Below are 23,844 nucleotides of genomic sequence, written 5' to 3'. Positions count from 1 at the left end.
TCATAAGAAGCATTGTTCAAAAATGTTGCCCCAAGGTTTTCTCAATTTTCCCCATTTAAACGTAATACCCCCCTCATAGTTCAAATAAAAATCAGACTTCCCTCTCAAGAGCCCAAAAAGTTGTTGGGTCCCCCCTCAAAACTTCAATCCCCCTCTCCTGACATAAATATTGAACAGGCCCTTAAATGATACATTTAATTAATGTCCAGTATCAGTTTTTAAATCGATCTTCATTCTCCCAGTTGACAAGCCCACCTGCTGGTGTAAAAATTCAGACTCAACCCCAACAGACTAAACCTGCCCCACATTACGTGGGGGTTCTGATCAGGGAATTGCACTTCCCTAAATTCTACATCCACATCCAGCATTCTACCATCCATCTTCATCAAGCAGTGTTCGATTATTGTATTAATACCAAGCCACATCACCACATGGTCCACTATGTTTGGGTAGATTGCCAGATGAGATGACTGTCATTTTCATGCTCAACACAATAAACCCTTTTCAAGAATTTAAGACATTATATGAAAATCAAGAATTTGACAAAAACAACTTTGTTTATAGGCCTAACTCAGGGGATATGCCCAAGAAATTCACTTTAAAGGGAAATGAGACACTTTTATTTCTGTTTAACTATCTCCAAGTGGGTGTCGACTGCAGACAATAAGTTCCAAATTATTAAAAATTTCAGAATTGTACATTTTCATGACCATTGACCATATTAGGAATCAGCATGAAAAATGCATTAAAATGAGTACAAACAAGTATTGGTTCAAGTGCTTTTCAGCCAAATGAAACATAGCTGAATCCTAATCATTCAATTAGTCCTAACTGGAGAAAAAGAAAAGTTCACTATTTTGAAATTAATTTCTTGGAAAAACAATCGAGTCACATAAATCACAGACAACAAGTACAAGCATTCAAAAGTTCTAATTTTCACTTTTTTGTGTTACTCTAAACAGTTGGTTATAAGAATGAAACATGTTTTTTCCAAAATTTAGAATGCATAAACTGAAATTAGTCTTAGTACAAGTCTTTGGGCTTGATTGACACTACATACGAAAAACACCCTAAAAACACATGTTTTTGGCCTTTATTTTCAAAAATTGGCTAAATATTAAAATTGGACTTTTATCGCTAGTTAGGACTAACCAAAGGATTAGGATTTAGCTACACCAGTAGGTTTCATTTGGCAAAACAGGATAATATTTTTTTATTCAAAAAAAAAATTAGTTCTGTATTTTTCTGGAATAGGGAGTAGTAGCCATACATAATGACAAAACGCCAGACTGTTTGTGTCATTCTTTGTCACATTCTAATGACAATAACACAAGTTTATTTCTTTACCACAACAAATGAACAACATGGTATTTGCACATTACTGATGTCCCCCATGAGTGTTGCTATGATGAATGAGTGAGTATACATATTGTATATCTCATCACAACAACTATCCCAATATCACAGTGATGTGTTACATCTCCCTATGTGAGTATAGCTTCACACTATAGAAGATATCAAACCCTTCCCAGAATCCTTTGCAACATGATGCATCGCCTCATTACAACAAATGACACTCAGAGAATTTGTACAGATTCCCATTGTTTTCCTGTTGAGAATAGACTGGCTAAACATGGATAGATAGTCAAGAAACAAACATATTTGGCAAGATCTGGTTGTGCTCTGTTCATTGAGGCACATTACGTCACATGTGGACCCATGTTGCACTAGATAGCAAATCAGTACAGAAAATTGCAATGAAAGAAATGCATTGTGGGAAGTGTAAACTATCTTCTCTGTCCTCACTCACACCTGCGAGATTGCAACCCAAAAGGTTCAATTTTTAGTCTGAATTTTAATATCACCCACTAGTCAGAATCTTAATTATTTCTATGAGATTTCCTTATTATCTTGCATTTAGAACTCAAAGAAACACTTTTTTACTTTACTTTTTGCTTAGCAAAGGCTTTGAATTTTAAGGTGAGTGGGTGCAACTCTTGTGGAGGGCTCACCTTAAGTTGCCCATCCGAGTGTGATTTATAGCTCAATTTATAAAATCTGCCAGACTCAAGTGCAGTTTATAGCACACCTGACAGCTCGCACTCATTTCCAGGAGTGCAATTTATTGCACCCTTAGTATTTTCAAAACTCGCAGCCTGCTTAGCAAATTAAATCTTTATCATCAGGAAGTTCTCCTGCAGCCTCAGGAACCTTGTTCCTTGTTTCAGACTAGCAAACTAATTAAAACCAGTTGATAACATGAAATGTGTTAGTTCAGACAAGAGACATACACGCCCAAAACATTTAAACAAATGCTGTTGGACAGTTCACACATCTGAATTTCCTGCATTTAGATTCCTCCATGCAGTTTAAATAACAATTTAAATGTAGATGTCATACATCTTCACATGCAATGAATAGGCCTAAATTCAACAATAAACAGGTTCATGTCCAATAAGTCATTTTTGTGTTCAACATGTGTGTTTTTGCAAATTACAGTATACAAACTACATAATAGCAGTATAAGGTCAACAGTTTTCTTTAAAGTGTTTTGCAATATGATATACCACAAACAAACAAAACAGTAGCGTTTCTTGTGGTTGCTTTGACTTATGACTCGAAATGAGGGATACAAATGGCACAAAATTAATCCACTCAATCCCAAACTTGGCAATTATTCACATAAACACATCACTGTAATATTATATTCAAATAATTGTCCATTTCTGGCAACTCTGTATCTTTACCATCAGTGAAGTTAATATTCTGATTAATTCTGTCATCCTGATATACGTCACACAGACACTGAACTGAAAGTTTTTACTCAGTGCATGACCTTATGTGAGAAAAATAACAATGCCCTCTATAGATAAAATGTTTGGTTATCCAGGCTGTTGGGTGTTTTAACAAAAATGTTTATACACATCCATAACCATGTTGCTCTGTATCTTTGTCTCTATTTCAAATTCATTTCTTTCAAATTTTTTGACATCATGTCACATATTTTTGACAAAACAATGTTTGTGTGAACTTTTTTCCTTCATGAAATGCAGAGAATTTTTAAACCAAACTTAAAAATGTTGTGAACAACACTCTTTACTATATCACAGAAATTTGGACAAGGTTATTGAGAAGTTCTATCACCCTGTAGACCATCTCCTTGAATCAGTATGACAGGCTTACTGTTAACCTTGTCTGGTTCACACTATGAGCTATTCCATTTAAAATCCACACTACCCCTGTGGAAGATTTTGGAAATATCTTCCACACGGGGAGTATGAATTTCAAATGGAATTAGCAGAGCAACCAACTTTATTTGAAACTCACCCTCCCTCTGTGGAAGATTCAGAATAAATCTTTCTCAGAGGGTGTATGAAATTCAAATGGAGCTGCCTAATGTGCTCATACCATTTGAAATTCACACTCCCTCTGTGGAAGATATTTCCAAAATCTTCCACAGGGGTTGTGTGGATTTCAAATGGAATAGCCCGATCTTAGCTATAGAAGAAATCCATATTTGTTCTTTTGATACACTCTCCCTTGATGCATCCAATAGTCTACAACCTGCACAAGAAATGGATGTCAAATTTATGTCCCCCCTTGACATCAAATTGAATAGAATGTTGATTGAGTACATCTTCTAATTATAGGTCATGTATCTTGGTGTTGAGCTGAATTTGGCATAGGCCTTGATGACTTTATTAATAGCTTCTCTGAAATCTTTCTCTGTGGCCACCTTTCTCCTGGCTCTGATGGCAAACATACCGGCTTCTGTACACACACTGCGGATTTCAGCACCTACAGGAAAGAAGAAAATATTAGTTCTCTTTTGCACAAATTAATATTAAAGGCCCATTCAGTGATTTACTCATTCGGAGACAGTGTACCTATGACAAACCATACCTGATTCAATCTATAAAGCATATAGCTTCAAGCATTTACCTCCCTGTATCCTGACAATCCACACTACCCCTGTGGCCGGGGGGGGGGGGTTTATGAATTTCGAATGGAATTAACCCATTAGCAGCTCCATTTGAAACCCGCTCTCCCTCAGTTGAATAGAGGGTGTATGCGATTCAAATGGAGTTGCCTAATGCATTCATTCATTCATTCATTCATGCTCCCCCTGTGAAAGATTGCCAAAATCTTCAAAAGGGGGAGTGTGGATTTTAAATGGAATAGCCCATTATTTACTGACACAAACAGGAAAATTTTATTATTTTAAATTTTTTTAAATTTTATTATTGAGGATGAAGACCAGATAATGTAGGGTACAATAGGGAGCCCTCTATCTTGGATATAAATAACCCCTGTACCTAAATGTATGGATTCTGGTCAAAAAATACATGGTTTTAGCATGGCTACTAATGCACTTTATTTGATCTGAATTCAATACATGTAAGCACACCATTATCCAGGGAGTGTGGGGAAAGGTGCAGCACCCCTCTCATCAACATTTTGTTGTTGTTGCAAATGTACCGATAAAGGTCCACATTTAAAAGTGACCACTTCTTCATGTTAAACTTTTCAAAACAGTCCCTAAAAGTCCCCTTTTAGCATGTACCGTCCCCCTAAATACTAGGTACTGGCCTGTGTGGATCTAACTTACCTGTACAGTTTGGACACAGTCTACCAAGCAACTCATATCTGATGTCTCTTTCTACACTCATAGACCGGGCATGGATCTTGAAGATGTGAGTACGGCCCTGCAATGGAATCAATATGAAACAATGATGACACAGGTGTCGGAAGAAGACATGCACAGATTTATAAAATTGCATCTGGTAATTGAAATGTATAAATAAACAAACAAAAAAAACATACAAACAAACCAATCCTTAAAAAAAAAAAGTAATCCTTGTACTTTAATGCTCTGTGTGCTAGCCACATAGGCTTCAAGAAATGTTTTGAGATATTTTCTCAAAATATCAAGACTTATCTCAAAAACCACTGAATCAAAACTAGGCTTGTTTGTACTCAATTTAATGCCTTTTTCATGTTGATTCCAAATATGGTCATGACAATTCTAACATTTGTGATATTTAAAATAAAAACTTGTATTAGTTGAAGTGGATGTATGGCACTGGAAACTATCATGCATTAAGTGTCATGGTACTGAGAGCACAATAATTTCCGTACTATACCGACACTGAACCTAATAACAAATTTATCATACCACTAGGTCATTCTAAATATTGAAATAATTAAGTTTTTAAGCATCCTAATTATTGCAAAAGAGGAACAATATTACAAATATTGGACAGCTGTATACGCGAATCACCTTTATACAGCATCTTGCCGTATATGCGTATCATGCTTATACAATAAACTCTCACTGACTAGATATAAAGCGCTTTTTACGCACTCACTAACTTGATACAAAAATATATTTGGTTAGCGGTGTTCTTTGATGTTTCCCTTAGTGGTATGATAATATTAACTTTACCTCTAAATCTGGCAATCCAAATTCGACTTTCCTATCCAATCTGCCAGGTCTGACCAAGGCAGGATCTAATGTGTCTGGTCTGTTGGTAGCCATCAATACCTTGATGTTACCTCTAGGATCAAAACCATCCAGCTGATTGATGAGTTCTAACATGGTACGCTGCACTTCATTATCCCCACCTGCACCGTCATCAAATCGGGCACCTGATTAAAGAGAGAAGGTGTTACACTTACAATTAATCTCAAATTTACAAGACAATTCACTTCATGCATGTAAGACAAAGAAGTTAACACATTGCTAGTCCATTTGTATAAAATGTTCAAAAAATAACAATGGCATATGAATTAAGAATAGAGCATACTTGTGGGTCTGTGGTGCTGTCAGTACCTGTACCTCAGGATTGTCCAAAATAGGTATCATTTTGCAAACATTTGGTGGTGGTGGTAGTGGTGGGAAGCACCACCTGTCAGCCATCATTTTGTTCAGCACACACTGTACTGTATGATTGCTATGACAGTGTGTATAATGCAGGAAAGACTTGTCTACCTTACACTATGCAAAGCCACTCATTACCACTGCTTCTGCTGAGCCAAATGTTATACTGAGTGATGCCCACAGATTTAAAACCAGAGAACTCCTGACTCCCTATACCGCCACGTACAATAGCGCCATTAGCTATGGGGAACAAATTGGGGGTATTCACTCAGGTCCTTGCAGATGGTGCGCAAAGACGAACAATTCTGCGTCTCATCTGAAGCATCTTGGTAGTTGCGTGCAGGTCTCTTCAAGTGTGTCTCTCAAATAAGCCTGTCATCCATGTCAAGCTTGCATGACAACCGATTGCCTTGAGTGCATTCCGAGCAAAACCAAATACCCCCAATTTTTGCTCCATGCATGTATCAACATGGTGGTTAAGTCCTGATTCTCTGGTTTTTATTGTGGTGATGCCCATATCCTTGTAATGTGATTCAATAATACTTTTGATACCAAGCCATCAAATATCTGTACATTGTCCTCACAAACTAGTAACATTCACAGATCAATAGTCTTACCTCCGATAGCATCAATCTCATCAAAGAATATCAAGCAAGCCTTCTTGCTGCGTGCCATCTCAAATAGCTCTCTAACCATTCTAGCGCCCTCGCCTACGTATTTCTGCACAAGTTCCGAACCGATGACCCTGATGAAACATGCGTCTGTCCTATTGGCTACTGCTCTGGCGCATAGCGTTTTACCGGTTCCTGGAGGACCGTATAGAAGGACACCCTTAGGTGGTTCGATACCAAGATTTACAAATCTCTCCGGCTGTAAACATAAAACAACACAAGGAAATTAGTTCAGGACTAACTTTGTGTTTAAAATAATAATATCATTCTGTGAATAGTGTTAAACTTATGTTCCTTCATGTTTCTAAAAGTAAACAAAACAAAACATTACAGAAGGTAAAATTTCGTATATCTTTCTCATTCCACAGGTTAACTTTTCATTTCTTTCAAAGGTCTTCTGACTTTAACCTGTCAACCTGCGCTTGTTCGGCAGAGCTCTTAAAAAACAGCAGAATCATAAGCCATCAAACAAAGTTGTTTGTCCAAACCCTGGTTATAGAAGTCAGTGTGCAGAATGCTAATCTATAGATATCCTAAAAAAAAGACGGATATATATGTCATAATTAGAACCAGCAGGCAATAGCTGGATCTTTTAGCTTGGATTTAAGACCTCATTCGTTAAAATCGGTCAAGAAATAAAGACACAATGATCGAAAAACCCACAAAAGATGCAAATTCAAAAGCTGCAGTTTGCTCCATTGCATGCCCTATTCATTTGTACACAAAGGTTTCTTGAACAAGATAACTAATGACATGCTTCCTTTGAGTAGTACATTAAAACTAGCACTGTGCTTTCCATTGATAAGAACATAAAAATGCAACTTTTGATTTCGTTACTTCCTTGGGTTATAGATCACCATTTCTTTAATTCTCAACTAATTTCTACAAATGAGGTCTCAAATCAGAGCTGATGGATACTGTACTGGTACTGGATGCTTGTTTTAGGTTTGACATATCTGTCTTGGTTTAGGATACACAGGGGTGAACATAACTGGAACCTTAATTCTTTTGTGCACTGTATATCATCAGCCTGAATCTTGATAGCAAATCAACCATTTTCAAATGACTGATAAGAATGTTGTCATATGTGTCATTGGCCCCTGAACATGTTTAAAGCAAAACCTCATATGTAACCTTTTGGCAGTTTTGTTTTAAACATGTTCAGGGGCTACAGTTACATAGGAGTTTTTTCCTGTGATGTATACTTACATGTAAAAGAGGTGTTTCTACTACTTCTCTTAGTTTCTCTATCTGTTCTTTACATCCACCAATGTCTGAATAGGTCACGTCTGGCTTTTCTTCTACCTGTAAAAATACAACACATTTGGTTATACTATTGCCCAGTCAGGGTTGTAGCTAGCCCACGTTGGGTGCCAGCTAATTTACTATCCACAAAATGCTTGTCTGGGACAGGTGTTAGTGGTAGAAATGTGAAAATGTAAACAGGTAGTGTAGCCTTATCCGTTTTACATATGTGGACCAATTTATTCACCATAGAAGTGACAAAAAACAAAGCATTTTTTGATTTTAAAAAGTATTAGGTGGAAACTTTTAAGTTGTGGACCAGGGTTCGGTAAGGTGGCAAAAACTGGCAAAAATATGTTTTTGGCAGATTTTTGGCAGATTTTGCCTGGTTTAAACCGGCAAAAACTCATATATGTGACTGTACACGACGAATGAGCTGTAAATTCCCCCCGGTCAATTTTGTTTTATTTCATGTTTAAAAAATATACATCATAAGCTTTAAAATAGTATATCATTTGACTTCAAACGATATCCAGAAGCGGGGTTATGGTTTGTTGAAATTTGCTCCTTCAACAAAATGGTAGCTTTTTTTGTTTCTACATGTGTCTCTTTTTCCAAATTACTGGCAATAAATATCAAACAGTCATAATTGTCGGTCATTTCAAATCATCCCCAAGTCAACGAGGTTCAAGAAAGTTCTCTCATTGTTAATTGTTGGTTATACATACCAATACAAAATACAATGCCTGGTAACCCACCACTTGAACAGGATTTAGCCAAAGCAAACAAAGACCAGAGCTATTAAAAATTCTATACCCATCTAAGGTAGAAGCTTATTATCCTCTTCAACAATAGGATTATGTTGGTGTTTGACTATCAAATGAGATAGATGTCACGCCAACTTGAAGTACCGATGAATACGACCTTCATGTACATTTTACACTGTAACTCGGAATACAATTTAGGCCATTTACGGCTCATTCATGCTGTACAGTCATATATAGTCAGTCAAATAATAAAAAGCAATACAGAAAGCTCATAAACATTAAACATATTTTTTGTTTCCTAAAGTCCTTAAAATAAAAAAAGTTTTGAATTTGGTAGGCCGCATTTCAGTTTATGCACCGACTAGTGAGCAATGAAAACCGAAGCCTTTTATTTTTTAATATGTTACTTATAATTACAAAATCTGGCCTTGTTACACTCAGGAAAGTATTTTTGTAACTTATTTTGAGATTTAAAAAAGTGAACTATTTATAACTTTTTAGTTCTTGCCGGCAAAAACTGTTTTTTGCAAAGTGGTTAAAACCGTGGTTAAAACCACAATTTTTTCCTCCTGCGGCAAAAACCTGCAAACGCTGTTGTGGACCCTATATGAATATTTGAATATGTTAATCATTTTAAGGGCTGATATAGTAACATACATGTAGTTAATGGTTTGATTTGGATTCTGCTCTTCGGAAAAGCTACAAGCCAGAATTGCGTGATCTTGAGTCACTTCTGACATTGTGTACATACCTGCATCATGGTGACTGTTGGGTCTATCTTGGGAGGCAGTGGAATGTGAATCTGATACTTGTTACGATCAACTCTGCAGCAAAAATAAAACATAAGATGAGTGAATTAGACATATAGGAAATGCAGCAAAGGAGTCTTAATGCTTGAAATTTACATTATATAATACCCCCTGTGCAGAAGATTAAGCTCATGTCTTCTGTTAGTTCTGTAGGGGGTGTATGGATTTCAAATAGAAGAGTCCAATACTGTGTTTAAGCCTGTCAACAAATAAGTCAAATGTGGTATGTGGAACAAAGTGTGGGAGGTGGGATTCACAAAATCGGGTTCAACATGGATGCTCAACACTCAAGTGGCATGCACCCATGCCAGAATAAAGATAAAGAAGGGAGGTGGTTTAAATGTGGAGTACTGGAAGACATTTTGGGATGCAATCCTTTACAAATGAGGGTCAGAGATGCCAGTGACTTGCCAAAATAAGTTCCGAAAATAATACAGACAATTGCGAGCCATATGGACTTCACTTACCCTACTCTCATACCCTCTTCAATATCTGTTGGTGCCACATTATCATGCAAATCCACCACAAATTTGGCAAATTGTTTGACGTTGATGATATACTTTGCATCGTCGGTCTCGGCATTGATGATCTTGGTGCACCTGGCTACCTGGAGTGGTTGTTCACTCTGTAAGGTCTGCTTGTCTGCAGCAAGATCCCATAATGCAGGATTGGCTAACCCTGTGTCAGATTCCTTGATACCTATACAATAGGATGACAATGAAGACAAAGATTTCTTATCAATTTAGGAGGCAGAGCAGTGAACAAAACATATGTCACGCTATATACATGTACAAGAAGCCCATTTGAAACACTGTAGGACAGAGAAAATAGCATGCCTTTGTACCAACTAAGGGAAATGTGATTTACTGATGCGATCAAGCTAAATGAGCTATTTATCACCAATATTGATTTGGAGATATAGCCATTAATAGTATTTAAATTCCTTTGTGTTTTATTGTTTTGAGTAACACTAAAATATCAACATCTCTGGAAACAAAAATTTAATTGCGATGTAGTTTTTAGAGTTAGCATTAGGGTTTGGGATAGCATTAGGGTTAAGGTAAGTATTAGGTCGCATGTCATGAACTGGGCATAAAAAGTGTTACACACACTAAAATGTCAAAAATCACACCGATTTGTATTCAACTGAACATAACTTTTTATTTTGTACATATCATGTATAGGAAAGTATACATTTTTAGGAAGTCTACATTACAAGGATCTCATATGTGGCAAAAACAAAGTCAATATTCAGGGTGGGTAAAATTTATATAGGGTGTAACATAATAATAATTTTAAAATAAATGCAATTTGTTACACCCTGGTAATTTTTTCCCCATTGATGAATAAGTAAAAACAGATATTGATCTAGAAGGATGTAACCATGGCCTTTCATTTAAAACAAAATCTGGGGGCTGATTTCATTGTGGTTAGAACATACAGGGTGGTCAAAATTGTGTATTTTTACCAGGTAAAAAACAAGTTTTCAAGCTATATAGTCCCTTGAAAGACATGTTTATCTGATGTGTGATTATTTACCATCTAGATAAGTTTAAAAAATCACATTTGCTTAAGTTTCCTTCTGCTTTGTAGAGCTAGTATTGAGAATACAGGGTGATCCATTAAGCGAAGATGATTTTTGTTGAGCGATGACCAAAAAATCCATCTTCTTCATAATACATTGGATTTTGTTGTGTGGTGATAAACAACACATATTAATCTTGTTTTATATTAATCATTTCTGCTCTATTTGGTTATCAATGTTCCAAAACCTAGAAAGGAAGTATGAACAACGTACACAAAACCCCCACAGAAAATGGGTCAAAATGAAGTTAATTAATTAACAGTCAATTAATTAATTAATAGGTTGCATAACATTCAAAACTGTTTATATCATGAAATAGATCTAGTATCAAGAATACTATGTATGAAATTTGTGGTTCATGCTACTTGTACTTTTCTAAATACAGCATTTCAAAGTTGCTTCCTTTTTTACTTTTTGTGTGTAATTCCTATGGTGTGCGACGTCCTCCCATGCGACGTCCTCCGATCCCCCGCAACCCACTCGGACATTTTGATCCCCAACTCGCTTGTTACTAATCTAAATGAGCTATAAATGGTCTTAAATGAAGGGGGAGATCAATAGCAACAAAATTACACCAAATCAGGGGTGGAATTTCGTAAAGTGCCACAGGAGTCCAAGTGGATTCTCGCAAGAGAGTTTTGCGAGAGTCCATGGATTCCCGTAAATGGATTCTCGTTGTACAATCTTGCGGGAGTCCAAAAGGTATTATATGTAGGCCTACATAAAATGCATTCAAACAAACAAACTAACAAATAAACTAACAAAATTAAGTTTTTAATATATGTGTCATCATACTCTCACTTCCATATAGGCCCATGTCATTGCATCTTTGGCGACTTTTCCTTTATATTTTGCAGGCTTTGAGTTTTAAGGCGTGTTGAACTTTAAATGTAAGTTCGCTGAGCCGATCATTTCCAGCGCCAGTCCACATGGACTCTCGCAAAAGGACTTTTACGGGAGTCTCTGCGAGAGTCGACTCTCGGACTCCCGCCGAAATTCCACCCCTGCCAAATTTACTTCTTTAGGGGATGTAATTCTGAAATTAATTGAGACTGAACAATAAAAAACCTATTCACATGTAACAAATCCCCCATATTTGATAGCCCAGTTCACGACATGCGACCATTAGGATTAGAGTTTTGGGTTAGGGTTACATACGTATAGGGTTATGATTCTTAGGTTATACTATAGGTTAGGGTGAAGTTTATGGTAAAGGTTTATAACCAAATTCTTGGTACTCCAGAATCCTTGACTTTACCTGTTAGTTCATTGACCTTCTTGACAACATCTTTGATATCTTCTTCCACCTTTTTAATAGCATTTGTGTATGGACCTGCACCCTGTAGAGTCAAATAAAATAAGATCATGTATATATGAGTCCATTGATCCAAAGAGGTTAGCCAAGGAGAGCAGACTCCATCTGAATGTTTGTGTGTCCCTTTTTTTGGAGGATATGTCTCTAACCTTCACTGGCAAGTTTTTAAAAGGTCTGATTCTGTTTTGTTAAAAATCCCATAATTCACCAATTGCTAAGTAATTTAGTCAACAAAATAGTTACTTTCACTGGATTTGTTTTCTACTCCAATTGAATTCCATTATTGTTTTTGATTTTCCATAAAACTTGGCAGCTTTACTCATAACCTAAGCACCTAGCAAACTTTCAGTTCTTTAGTGTTTGCAACTTTGCATGCAAATTATGCTAGAGGCAATTTGTCCCCATGAGTTACAATCCAATATGGTGGAATTCCCATACCCAAGGTCTTAGACAGCCATGCGTCCACCCGTCTTTAAAACGGGCTAATCTAATTTTAAACGGGTGGATTTTATGGATTTTACAGATGTGATAGCTCTAAAACAGATGATTTTAAGGTTATATGAATTTGAGACTAATTCAGAGTGACATGTAAAGGCCAAATCAGGACATATTTGACCCCAGTGACCCTCACATGGGTATAGACAAGTTGTTTTATATTTGAGGGTCAAATTTTGGTATCTGCTTGGACGGGTGGTTTCTGATTTCTGGCTAAGACTCTGCCCATACCTCCATCTATGCATGGGGCTACATGGACCCCAGGTGCCTTTATACATGTATAACTTATTATAAGCCTTGTGAATCAATGATGATTCATACAGTCTTCATGTTCTTTGCGGTATATCAGGTCAAAATCAAAATCCTTGATACAGTTTGATGTTATCACCAAAATATTTTACAAGAGATTCCATATCAGGTTTAATTTTAAAAACACATTATGATTATGAAATACATATTAAATTACAAGGACTGGTACTTACATATGTTTTCAGGAGAGCAATATCTCCTTCATCGAGTGCTGTAAGTAGAAAAAGAAGAAATCATCAGTCTATGAAGGGTCAAGCTGATCAAGTCAGACGTGCATAAATTTCAGGAACAAAAAAGCTCCAAAAATCTCCTAGAATAACATCATCTGGGAGTGTGAAAGCTGGTGTACTCCATCCAAACAACATCATATTTTTCTTCGCAAGAGTTACCAGATCAATACCTGGAGCTGTACTTTTGAGACCTGGTGTAGAATTCAGCAGTTTGTCATGGCAACCAAGATGGCGACCATGAATAGCTAATAAAGTTCCCTATAGGGGTGGGCTTCCAATAGTCAACATTAAAATGGGGAATACTGTGCAAGTGCTGTTGTTTTGCTTTTAAACATTATTTATCAGAATTACTTTGTCTGTTAAGTATGAAAAGATTGAGTTCAACTTCACCCAACCGGAATGGTCTTTCATCACCAAATTTATGTATCATTTCATCAACAATGTTATGATAACACATGCATTTTACTCTCCTGTATAAATACTAACTCACCATGGAAAAATACTGAAAAACAGTTGAAGATGAAAGAGGGATGCATTGTACCTGTTTATGTTAATCCTTCTTAACTTGTGGGACCTTGAATTAAATCTAGGCCCTTGGAAAAGAGATGATAAGACAATGAACTTTTCCCACCAGGTTACAAGGCCTTTACAAATAACATAGATTTTGGTATTTTCATCCTTGTTGAAGAGGAAATCCCAGCGACACTCATGGAAGATCTGGCGGTGAACGGAAGTGCTATGGTAGTCCAAATTAAGATCAAGGGTAAGAAGTTGCTTCATGTAGTTGCTTTCTATGGCTCGCCGAGTGAGAAAGGATGTGGCTCCTTTGAGAATCTTGATACTAGATATGATCTCCAGCAGAAGCATAGCAGAGACAAATATAACTTATGGCTATGTGGGGATTTCAACCTCCCAGATGTGAACTGGAAGAACCACCAAGTCATGGCCGGGGCAACTAGACCACGCCAGTCAGAGTATATATGCTTGATATTTGTCACAAGTTCAACTTAGACCAGATCCAATTGAAGCCAATCAGGGTCATCAGAACAACAGCAAATGTGTTAGACTTATTTTTTTACATCAAATAACTCGCTAATTGACAGCATCAGTGTGATCCCCGTATATAGCGTCCATGACGTGGTTCTAGTGGATTCATCTCTGATTCTGATACTGAAGGAATGCGCTGAGAAAATAGCGCCCCTTCTCCAGGCATTGTTCAAATCGATGCACACTGTCAAAATTGCTAAGCGTGGTTAAGCTTTGCTTGCCCACGATGAGCCCCTGACATGCCTGGGAAACTGAAAGTGCATAATCCAGGCTAGCATATATTATATGATGATGATATCAGCAGAGCCAGAGAAGAGTGAGATCACACCTTGGAATATTATTTAACAAGCATCAAATTACTTATGGCTATGTGGGTTTGTGTTAGAGAATATTTTGAATAAATTGAAGCATAAAATATATAATATTCTACTGTACATGTATTAGGCTATTAAATAAATCTTTTGTCTTAAAGCTCTTCAGCTTCTGAAAACCTATTAATGCAGAATGTGCTTCTTCTTTTTTTTTTTAATATAGAATTTTGAAATGCTTGTCAAGGTGACCGTTATGCATTTTGATACTGAGAATCCATACAATCCATACAACTATAGGCCCATATCTGTGTTACCTATTATTTCAAAAATAATTGAGCGTGCTGTTTATGATCAATTGTACCAATATTTAACTATGTGTAATATTTTGAATCCAGCTCAATCAGGATTTCGATGTAACCATTCAACTAATTCCACACTTCTTGATGTATCTGATCATATTCTTCAAAATATGAATAACGGGAAAGCAACTGCCGCTATTTTTCTGGACCTGAAAAAGGCATTTGATACTGTAAATCAAGAAATTCTTATTAGTAAATTGTATAACTATGGTATCAAAGATTATGCCTTAAATTGGTTTGTCTCATACTTAAAGAACAGATCTCAAACCGTTAACATCAATTCATCTCTGTCTGACTTTAAACAAATTAATATTGGCATTCCACAAGGATCCATACTGGGACCATTATTATTTATCATTTATGTAAACTCGTTGCCTGATAGCACTTCTTCTAAATGTATTATGTATGCAGATGATACTACCCTACTATGTAGCTCATCTGACCCTAGTATACTACAGACTGAAATTGACAGAAATATGGACAGTATTGCTAGATGGTTTCATGAAAATAAGCTCACACTTAATATCAAAAAACTAAGCTTATGATATTTGGTACTAGGCATTTACTTGATAACTTTGATAATATTTCACTTTCATATTCAAATAATGTTGTGGATAGAGTAGATTCATTTAAGTATTTAGGTGTAGTGTTTGATCCCCAACTAAGTTGGGACAATCATGTTAATCGTATATCATCCAATATTTCCAAACGCATTGGTATTATTCGCAGAGTTAAATATTATCTTCCTCCAAGAACACTTAACATGCTTGCCAATGCACTTGTAATGCCACACTTTGATTATTGCAGTACTGTTTGGTCAAATTGTAGTGCTCATTTATCCAATTCTCTTCAGATACTGCATAATAGATTAGCTAGGATTTTGCTGGCTGCTGACATAAGAACTCCAATAAATGACTTAATGAAATCTTTAAATTGGACAAAATTGGATGAAAGGTGGAAAAATCAGCTTCTTGTTGTAGTGTTTAAGTGCCTTCAAGGTTCAGCACCATCTTATTTGAGTTCTCAATTTATTTTTACTGAATGTATGCATACAAAAGGTACTCGTAGTCAATCTTCAAAAACTTTAGTTGTTCCACTTTGGAAGAACACTCTGGGTAAACGTACATTTCACTATAGAGGAACTAAGTTGTGGAATAACCTTCCAGTTGGTGTGCGTTTAGATTATGACTCTTTGAGTCTACACATGTTTAAAAATGCTATTGTTTAAGTAAGATTCATAATCGCATGATTGTTTTTCAATATGTTATATGTATTATTTGTAATTTTGTATACTTATTTTGTTAACATTTTGTATGTAACAGTTATCTGGACCTCTTGGGAGACCAGTACATATGTATTGAAAGAGCTATCCAGAATAAAGAAAGATTAAATAAATAAATAAATTAAATAAATGAATGTGCTGAACTTGGAATGAATGGTAAAAAAATAATATAATTTATGATTTAACAATAACAAATAATAAGGACCTCCCTCACCGATTTTTGATAAAATCCGGATGATTGGGGACTGAAATCATACTACTGAGCACAGCCCTTCTGCACATACATTTTCCTGAAATAGCAATTTTGGTATGAAAATAAAGGTGATTTTTTGGGTGAATTCTAACATTTTGCTGAGTTTCACTGTCAAAAATGTAACTCTTAACTTGTATATTTAATGTATTGTGAAGTGATGATGAGCATGCAAAAAATTATATGAAACTAAAAAAAAGCACCTTCTGTTTGTCGTCAACAAGTGCCAGAATTTCAAATTACCAATTTTAAGTGGTCTTGTTATGAAGGAATGTCAAGGAATGTATTACAGATGAAAAGAGGATGGTCTGTTTACTCAGAAAATGTTTTTGAATTTTGAAAATCGGTTAGCTCATTTCAGCGTGGATTTTATGTAATGCCAGACACCCGGGCCAGACATATACAGCAAATTAATGTTGTTCACTTGTTTTATGTTTAATTACTTACCGGTACACATGAAAGGTATAAATTGCAGACATGCCAACTTTGAAATCCAGATTTCCGTACTCAGAAGAACAAAAATCTGTATTTTGCACCCTAAAACCGTATTTTTTAAAAATGTACCTTTTGCATACCTGCCAACGCCAGAAACCCCAAAAGTAGAACACATAATTGCGAGGGAGCACTTGTGCGACCAAGCACGTGAATAGCCGGGTCCAGGGGCCCACCTTTAATTTGCAATCAAATTTGGCAATACCAAAAAGTAATAAATCAATACAGAAAGATGCTTCCTTTACGAGTTATCACTCATTGAATGCGCTACTTTGCTATACTTTACATGGAAAGCGGCCATCTTAAAGTCATCATATTTCCTTAATTACATGACTGATCAAGCTGATTGTCGGATATGTGATGCACAATTAAAAATTAATTGTTAAAAGATTTGGTGACCTAAGTCAACCTTTGACCTTGTATGTGACCTTTGACCTCACGAAATTGGGTAAAGTATGTAAACCAAACAAATTGACATATTTCTTGAAACATTGGGTTTTGTTACTTCTAATGTTGTTAGAAGTATGCTTTGTTAAATCTTTCAAGTTCAGAAAATCATTGATCATCATCTGAATCATCATCATAGTATCAGTCAGTAGGCCTAACATCGGGTTTTGTTCTATGAATGTTTTCAAAAAAAAATAAAACAGTTTAATGCCAATGCCAATTAGAAGACTGTACTGGGTATAGCAGTTATCTATGCATGGAGTTGTTACGTTCACTGCCGGCTTATCTTCTTAATAAAACTATGAAATCACACCATCAGGCGAAGTTTTACCATAATTCTTAGACTAGTTAGAGTCTTTTTATTTCTCTCTCCTCTTTTTTCCCAATCCATAGTTTTACGACATCACGGTCGGACATTACATTCAAAAGTGAATTACAATAATAAAATACATTCGCAATCATGGCGCTACGCAAATCTGCGGACATAGCGCGCCACGCCGCGTACTAGTTTGAGCGCATATTGCAATTAGTCGCGCATTGATAACATTACCACATGACACCCCCGAACTCCTATATGATTGTGTCAATCATCTCAAAAATGCACATTTAAATCGCGTTAAATTTACATCTTTTTGTGTGCATAAATATAATTTCATGCATACATTTGTTTTTAATGCACGTTTTAATTCATTATATAAAATATTCTCCAAACGTACATTTGCCATAAATACAAATAACATTTATGTGATAAATTTCTTCTCCAATGATAATCTCACACAAGTTTCCATCTCTCCAAAACATAATGAATTAAGTTATACATGTCCATGTTTATATGAAATGTCGCTTGACTAATTGCGCACTATAGCTGCAATACCAAACGCTTGTCCAGAAATTTAAATTCATCATGAAATCCTGATCATACGCACATTTTGTGATAAAATCTTATTTTAAACACAACAGTTTTTTGACGACCATATTATATTACTTTATCCCTTCATTTCAATTTTAAAGAAATGTCGACTCGATTGACTTACTGACTACTGCTGCAATCCCAAAGCGCGTCAGCTTATTACAACAATCCAATAAAAATCTTACACACATTTTTGTACTCTGGCTGGATTTTTTGCATGTGAAATAATGCCCACATTTGTCCATGTGCATGATAATACTAAATTAAAACAATATAATGTTTCATTGCTGTTTATCTTTGTTTTTAAACATAATTATGCTTTACACAACAAAACATTTTTGAATGCCACAAAGATTGGCGTGCATTATGTAAGCTTAGGTTAGGCCTACATTTCTACTACGCATGATGTATACAACATTTAATTTTGATATGTGCATACACATTTCGTTGTACGTACCTTTCATTTGTGCACGTACATTTGCAATATTTATAATACTTGCTTCACTATCGCACAATCCTCGTTTAAATGTTATAATATATTACTGATCATTTTCATCTGTGAAAATATGAACATCTCTTGATTGTCTTCAAGTAAAAAGGCCAACAGTCAAAATATCATACCAAATGTCTGGTCATTTAGCAAGGAATCCAAGCAGGCTAAAACCTGAAGACAGCCTCTCGTAATCCATTTTCCACATCAATCTGCCATACCGATGCATAGATCATGTAGACAACACTGCCACTGATGAAAACACGATTCACCTGTCTTTTTCCAGAAGAACACAAATCAGCAATATATTCCAACGATGAAAATGTATTAATGTGCATCAAATCTCACAGTTCTGGTATTTGAACGGAATTGATGATGATACAGTCACGAAGCTACTCTGTTTTCTTCTCTTCTTTCTTCTGTAGCGAAGCTATCTGTGACGCTCTCTTCTTTCTTCCAATCCGCGGGCTTCCAATACAACAGTTAATCAGTTCTGCGTCCTCTTCTTTCTTCTTATGGCTAGCTCACTGAAGTGAAGGTTTCTTCTTCAAAGCTGAACTAGTCTTTAGCGACTTTGAGACCTTCTTTGTCGATTTTCAAGTTTCTTTCTTCGAAAACTTTGTTGATGTTTTCTTTGGTAATTTTCCAGTTTCTTTCTTGAAAACTTCGTTGATGTTTTCTTGGTGATTTCTTTGAGTCTTTCTTAGGCTATTTCTTGGAAATGGCGTACCTGTAGATTTACTTTTTCCGCTGCCACCATGTTACGTTCGCTGCCACCATGTTACGTTCGCTGCCACCATGTTACGTTCGCTGCCGGCTTCTCTTCTTAATAAAACTATGAAATCACACCATCAGGCGAAGTTTTACCATAATTCTTAGACTAGTTAGAGTCCTTTTATTCCTCTCACCATTCTCTCTCCTCTTTTCTCCCATTCCATAGTTTTACGACATCACGGTCGGACATTACATTCAAAAGTGAATTACAATAATAAAATACATTCGCAATCATGGCGCCACGCAAATCTCTGCGGACATAGCGCCACGCCACAGATACTAGTTTGAGCGCATATTGCAATTAATCGCGCATTGATAACATTACTACATGACAGGAGTAAAGAAAAATATTAAAAATATTAATGTGCCACTGGGTGCACCATTTAGAAAACAAAGTCAGAAAGCATCTAGAAGGCTTATTCTTTTGCAGACCTAAATAGTTAACTAAATACTTCCAGAAGACATAGCATGATGTGTAGCAGTTAGATGAAGATGCTTAATAAAAAATATTAATGTGCATGAAAAATCTGCAAGTCGGGAGAAAATTCTTTCGGAAACCATCTTGTATAGGCCTATAAATATTTCTTTAATGTGCATGCATCGTGCGAAAGTCGGAAGTGAAAGGAGGTCAGAAACCTTCTTGGCTTATTCTTTTGCACCAATAGAGCTAAATAGTTAAATAAATACCTTCAGAAGACATAGCATTACAATGTAGGTGGCTAATAAAAATAATAATGTGCATGAAAAATCTGCAAGTCAGAAGAAAATTATTTCGGAAACCATCATGTAGGCTTATTAAATATTTCTTTAATGTGCATGCATGATGCGAAAGTCGGAAGTAAAAGGAGGTTGGAAACCTTCTTGTAGGCTTATTCTTTTGCACCAATAGAACTAAATAGTTAACTAATACCTTCAGAAGACATAGCATTAGGTGGCTAATAAAAATATTAATGTGCAATTGTGCATGAAAAATCTGCAAGTCAGAAGAAAATTATTTCGGAAACCATCATGTAGGCTTATTAAATATTTCTTTAATGTGCATGCATGATGCGAAAGTCGGAAGTAAAAGGAGGTTGGAAACCTTGTAGGATTATTCTTTTGCACCAATAGAGCTAAATAGTTAACTAAATACCTTCAGAAGACATAGCATTAGGTGGCTAATAAAAAAAATATTAATGTGCATGAAAAATCTGCAAGTCAGAAGAAAATTATTTCGGAAACCATCTTGTAGGCCTATTAAATATTTCTTTAATGTGCATGCATGGTGCGAAAGTCGGAAGTAAAAGGAGGTCGGAAACCTTGTAGGCTTATTCTTTTGCACCAAAAGAGCTAAATAGTTAACTAAATACCTTCAGAAGACATAGCATTAGGTGGTTAATAAAAAATATTAATGTGCATGAAAAATCTGCAAGTCAGAAGAAAATTATTTCGGAAAGCATCTTGTAGGCCTATTATATAATAATTTTTTAATGTGCATGCATGATCGAAAGTTGAGAGAAAAACGATGTAGTCAACCACTTTAACAGACCAAGAAAGTGGTCAAATGATACCAGTAATTCAGTCGGTAGTCTAATCTTGCAATTGTTTATCTTTTTAAGACACAACATTTTATTATTTTGGTCAAAATTCTGGAATTCCGTATTTTTTTGGAGGTGACCGTACTACCGTATTTTTCACGTTTTACCGTACAAAATACGGTGAAACCGTACTAGTTGGCATGTCTGTAAATTGGAATACCATAAAAGGGCTAATGTGAATATTGGAATATTCTATTGTAGGTTAACTAGAAATGAAGGCAATATCCTTGCAGATATTATTGAAGAAATAAATTATCTTCCAAATGAGACTAAATATACTCAATGTCTTGTTTGAGAAATATGTGATGCGATCAAGCAAAATCAGTCGGAACTCGGAAATATTAAATTTTCAGTTCCTTACAGGATAGTAAAAAGCATTTACAAAACTGCATTTTGCAGAAAACCCCATTAGGGCCTTTCACGTCACAATTGATTCTGAGTTTACCGTTCAAGATTTTATTTTTTAAATAATAGGACGAGGTGACTTTTAATTATTAATTATCTATTATTTTCTTTATTTAGTATTAGTTATCACAACCAATAAATCAACCCGTTTTGATGAGAGTCGGCATTTAATTATTTAATTAATATGCTTACTTTTACGTTTACACATAGTCATAGTACAAGGTGCATCTTGGACGGTGTAGATTATTCATCCAGTAGTTCAAAACATTATTTTGTAAATTAAATCTAATACTGGAACTAAAATTTGCAACTCACTTTGCTACGTTGCGTTTATGGGACCCAGCGTTACGAGACATTCTTCGCTGCGCCGTCTGACGTCACAACACCTGACGTCATCACAACATATTAGTTAACATCATCAATCAGATGCCTAACGAAGTCCGACGTTTTCGGATGCAACATAGCAAAGATTTCCCAAAACAAGAGGAAACAAAAGGGAAATATTACCTTTGCTTTGCTTGTTTGGGCTATAAAATAATCTCAAATTCAAAATCAATATTTCCGAGTTCCGACTGATCGTTTTGCTTTAATCGCATCACATGATAGATATGTTCACATCATTGATTATAGAGGGAGCCCTTTATAGCATACTAAAATATATCATCATGGCATGCCATGTGAGCAAAATTTGGCAGTGTACTTTACTGTGTAAAAGTATGGGGGAAAATTCAACATTCATTTTTATTCTTCATAAATCCCATGTTGTAAAATCTCTTATATCAAGGTGTACTCACAGATGCCTAAATAACCACACACAAGCAACTGGACATCGTGAAAGTAAAGCGAATTTTAGCTAAAATGATTTAAAATTTAGCACAGGTTTCAATGGGAATATGTCGAATCATGCTATATGGCAAGCCATGATTAGGAGGTGAACAAACTTTTTGTGATCCAAAAAATTGCAATTGCCAATGCACATTTTGGCAATAAAAAGGCGACATACTTTTGGTCATAACTTTGTAATTATTTAACCTGTAGACATGGTTGAACCATCATTTTGTAAAGAAAATTGCCATCTTTCATTTAATTGCATTTTTAAGGAGATATTCTAAAGTTCAAAATTTTATGATTCTACCTACACATGAGCATTTGAATGGCAAATAAACGAAAAAATGAGACAAATGTACCCTTTTTAGGGTCCCAAACTAAAAAATGTGACCATGTGACCACTGAAGTTGTTACCCTCAAATGCCTCAATAAAGAACTAGTGGGACGGGTAAGAATGAGGAAAGGGTGCAGAATTTTGCTACCGTACATGAGTCAGCAACAACTCGACTTCATATCATATTTTTATTCTAATGCATTGGGAAAAAACCTGTAAATGTTACCTTGAATAGGCTTATCATCACTCTCCTCATTTTTGGTCTTTCTCATATCACTCCCTAGATGATCAGGCATGATGAAAATATTAGATTTTTAACAACGAAAACACAGTCTCAAAAATAAAATCGTAAGTACTTGTATTGTTGACGCATCACTATATTTATGAATATTAATGAAGTAAACGTCATCATTCATGAGGTTTTAGGGACCGTTCACAAATACATGGGGGGGGGGCGCTGATGCAAAAAAGGGCCCTTAAAATTGTTGACCCTCCTAGCTAGGGGGACCTGAAAACAATGACCACAAATTTTCCTGGGAAAATTTGAGTTTAAATGCTTTTCTACGGTGTTTGACCCCCGGGGTGGGCACTCAATTTTAGAAGTGACGGGTATGTGCCTACCAGCGAAGTAGGGCCTATCGGCTACAAAACGTTAAAAAAAGGGGGTCATTGAGTACAAACAAAATGAAAAAGGGGGTCATTGCATGCGCATATTTTGGGGGGCTTTGGGCGCCAGCCCCGGGTCAAAGCAGGGCGGCAAAATCGAAGGGCGGCGGGAAGAAGAAGGCGGCAAAAAGAGGAGCGGCGGAAGAAGAAGGGGCAGTCAAAAAGAATTAGTAAAGAAAAAAGGGCGGAAAATGAGAAAAAATTGTACGATACATGAAAATGTGTTGTTTTTGGGGCGGTAGTGCCTATAAATCCTTTTTTTTTTTTTTTTTTTTTTTCGCTCTTCACTTTTTTTCAAACCTTTTCGGGCTGTTGAGGAAGGGGCGGCAAAATTGGCTTTTCTTCGTGGCCCCCGGGAAGGGGCA

The 23,844-nt window shown here is 36.0% G+C and overlaps 1 protein-coding gene across 1 annotated transcript; it reads right to left on the bottom strand.

Annotated features, from left to right (window-relative positions):
• Positions 1-1,916: 1,916 nt before the first annotated feature.
• On the bottom strand, positions 1,917-23,197 carry LOC140160870 (26S proteasome regulatory subunit 7). The gene is made up of 10 exons (XM_072184194.1): positions 23,040-23,197; positions 13,251-13,288; positions 12,217-12,298; positions 9,841-10,072; positions 9,316-9,388; positions 7,762-7,857; positions 6,499-6,751; positions 5,447-5,649; positions 4,610-4,706; positions 1,917-3,798 (listed from the first exon to the last, which is right to left on the bottom strand). The coding sequence occupies exons 1-10, from the start codon at positions 23,107-23,109 to the stop codon at positions 3,641-3,643; spliced, it is 1,302 nt and encodes a 433-aa protein (XP_072040295.1). The 5' UTR covers positions 23,110-23,197; the 3' UTR covers positions 1,917-3,640.
• Between the last annotated feature and the right edge of the window lie 647 nt (positions 23,198-23,844).

This window comes from Amphiura filiformis, chromosome 9 (assembly GCF_039555335.1).
Source record: "Amphiura filiformis chromosome 9, Afil_fr2py, whole genome shotgun sequence".
NCBI classification, from domain to species: Eukaryota; Metazoa; Echinodermata; class Ophiuroidea; order Amphilepidida; family Amphiuridae; genus Amphiura; species Amphiura filiformis.
Note: the sequence above shows the minus strand (reverse complement) of the source record. Positions and strands in the feature narration are given on the sequence as shown.

What these genes read in the sequence shown, in the direction of transcription:
- LOC140160870 (XM_072184194.1), bottom strand. Translation starts at nt 23,109, where the DNA reads ATGCCTGATCATCTAGGGAGTGATATGAGAAAGACCAAAAATGAGGAG. An exon ending in TTGCTCTCCTGAAAACATAT is followed by an intron (nt 12,299 to 13,250) that starts GTAAGTACCAGT and finishes TTGACTCTACAG; the next exon opens with GGTGCAGGTCCATACACAAA. An exon ending in TAGAAACACCTCTTTTACAT is followed by an intron (nt 6,752 to 7,761) that starts GTAAGTATACAT and finishes TTATGTTTACAG; the next exon opens with CCGGAGAGATTTGTAAATCT.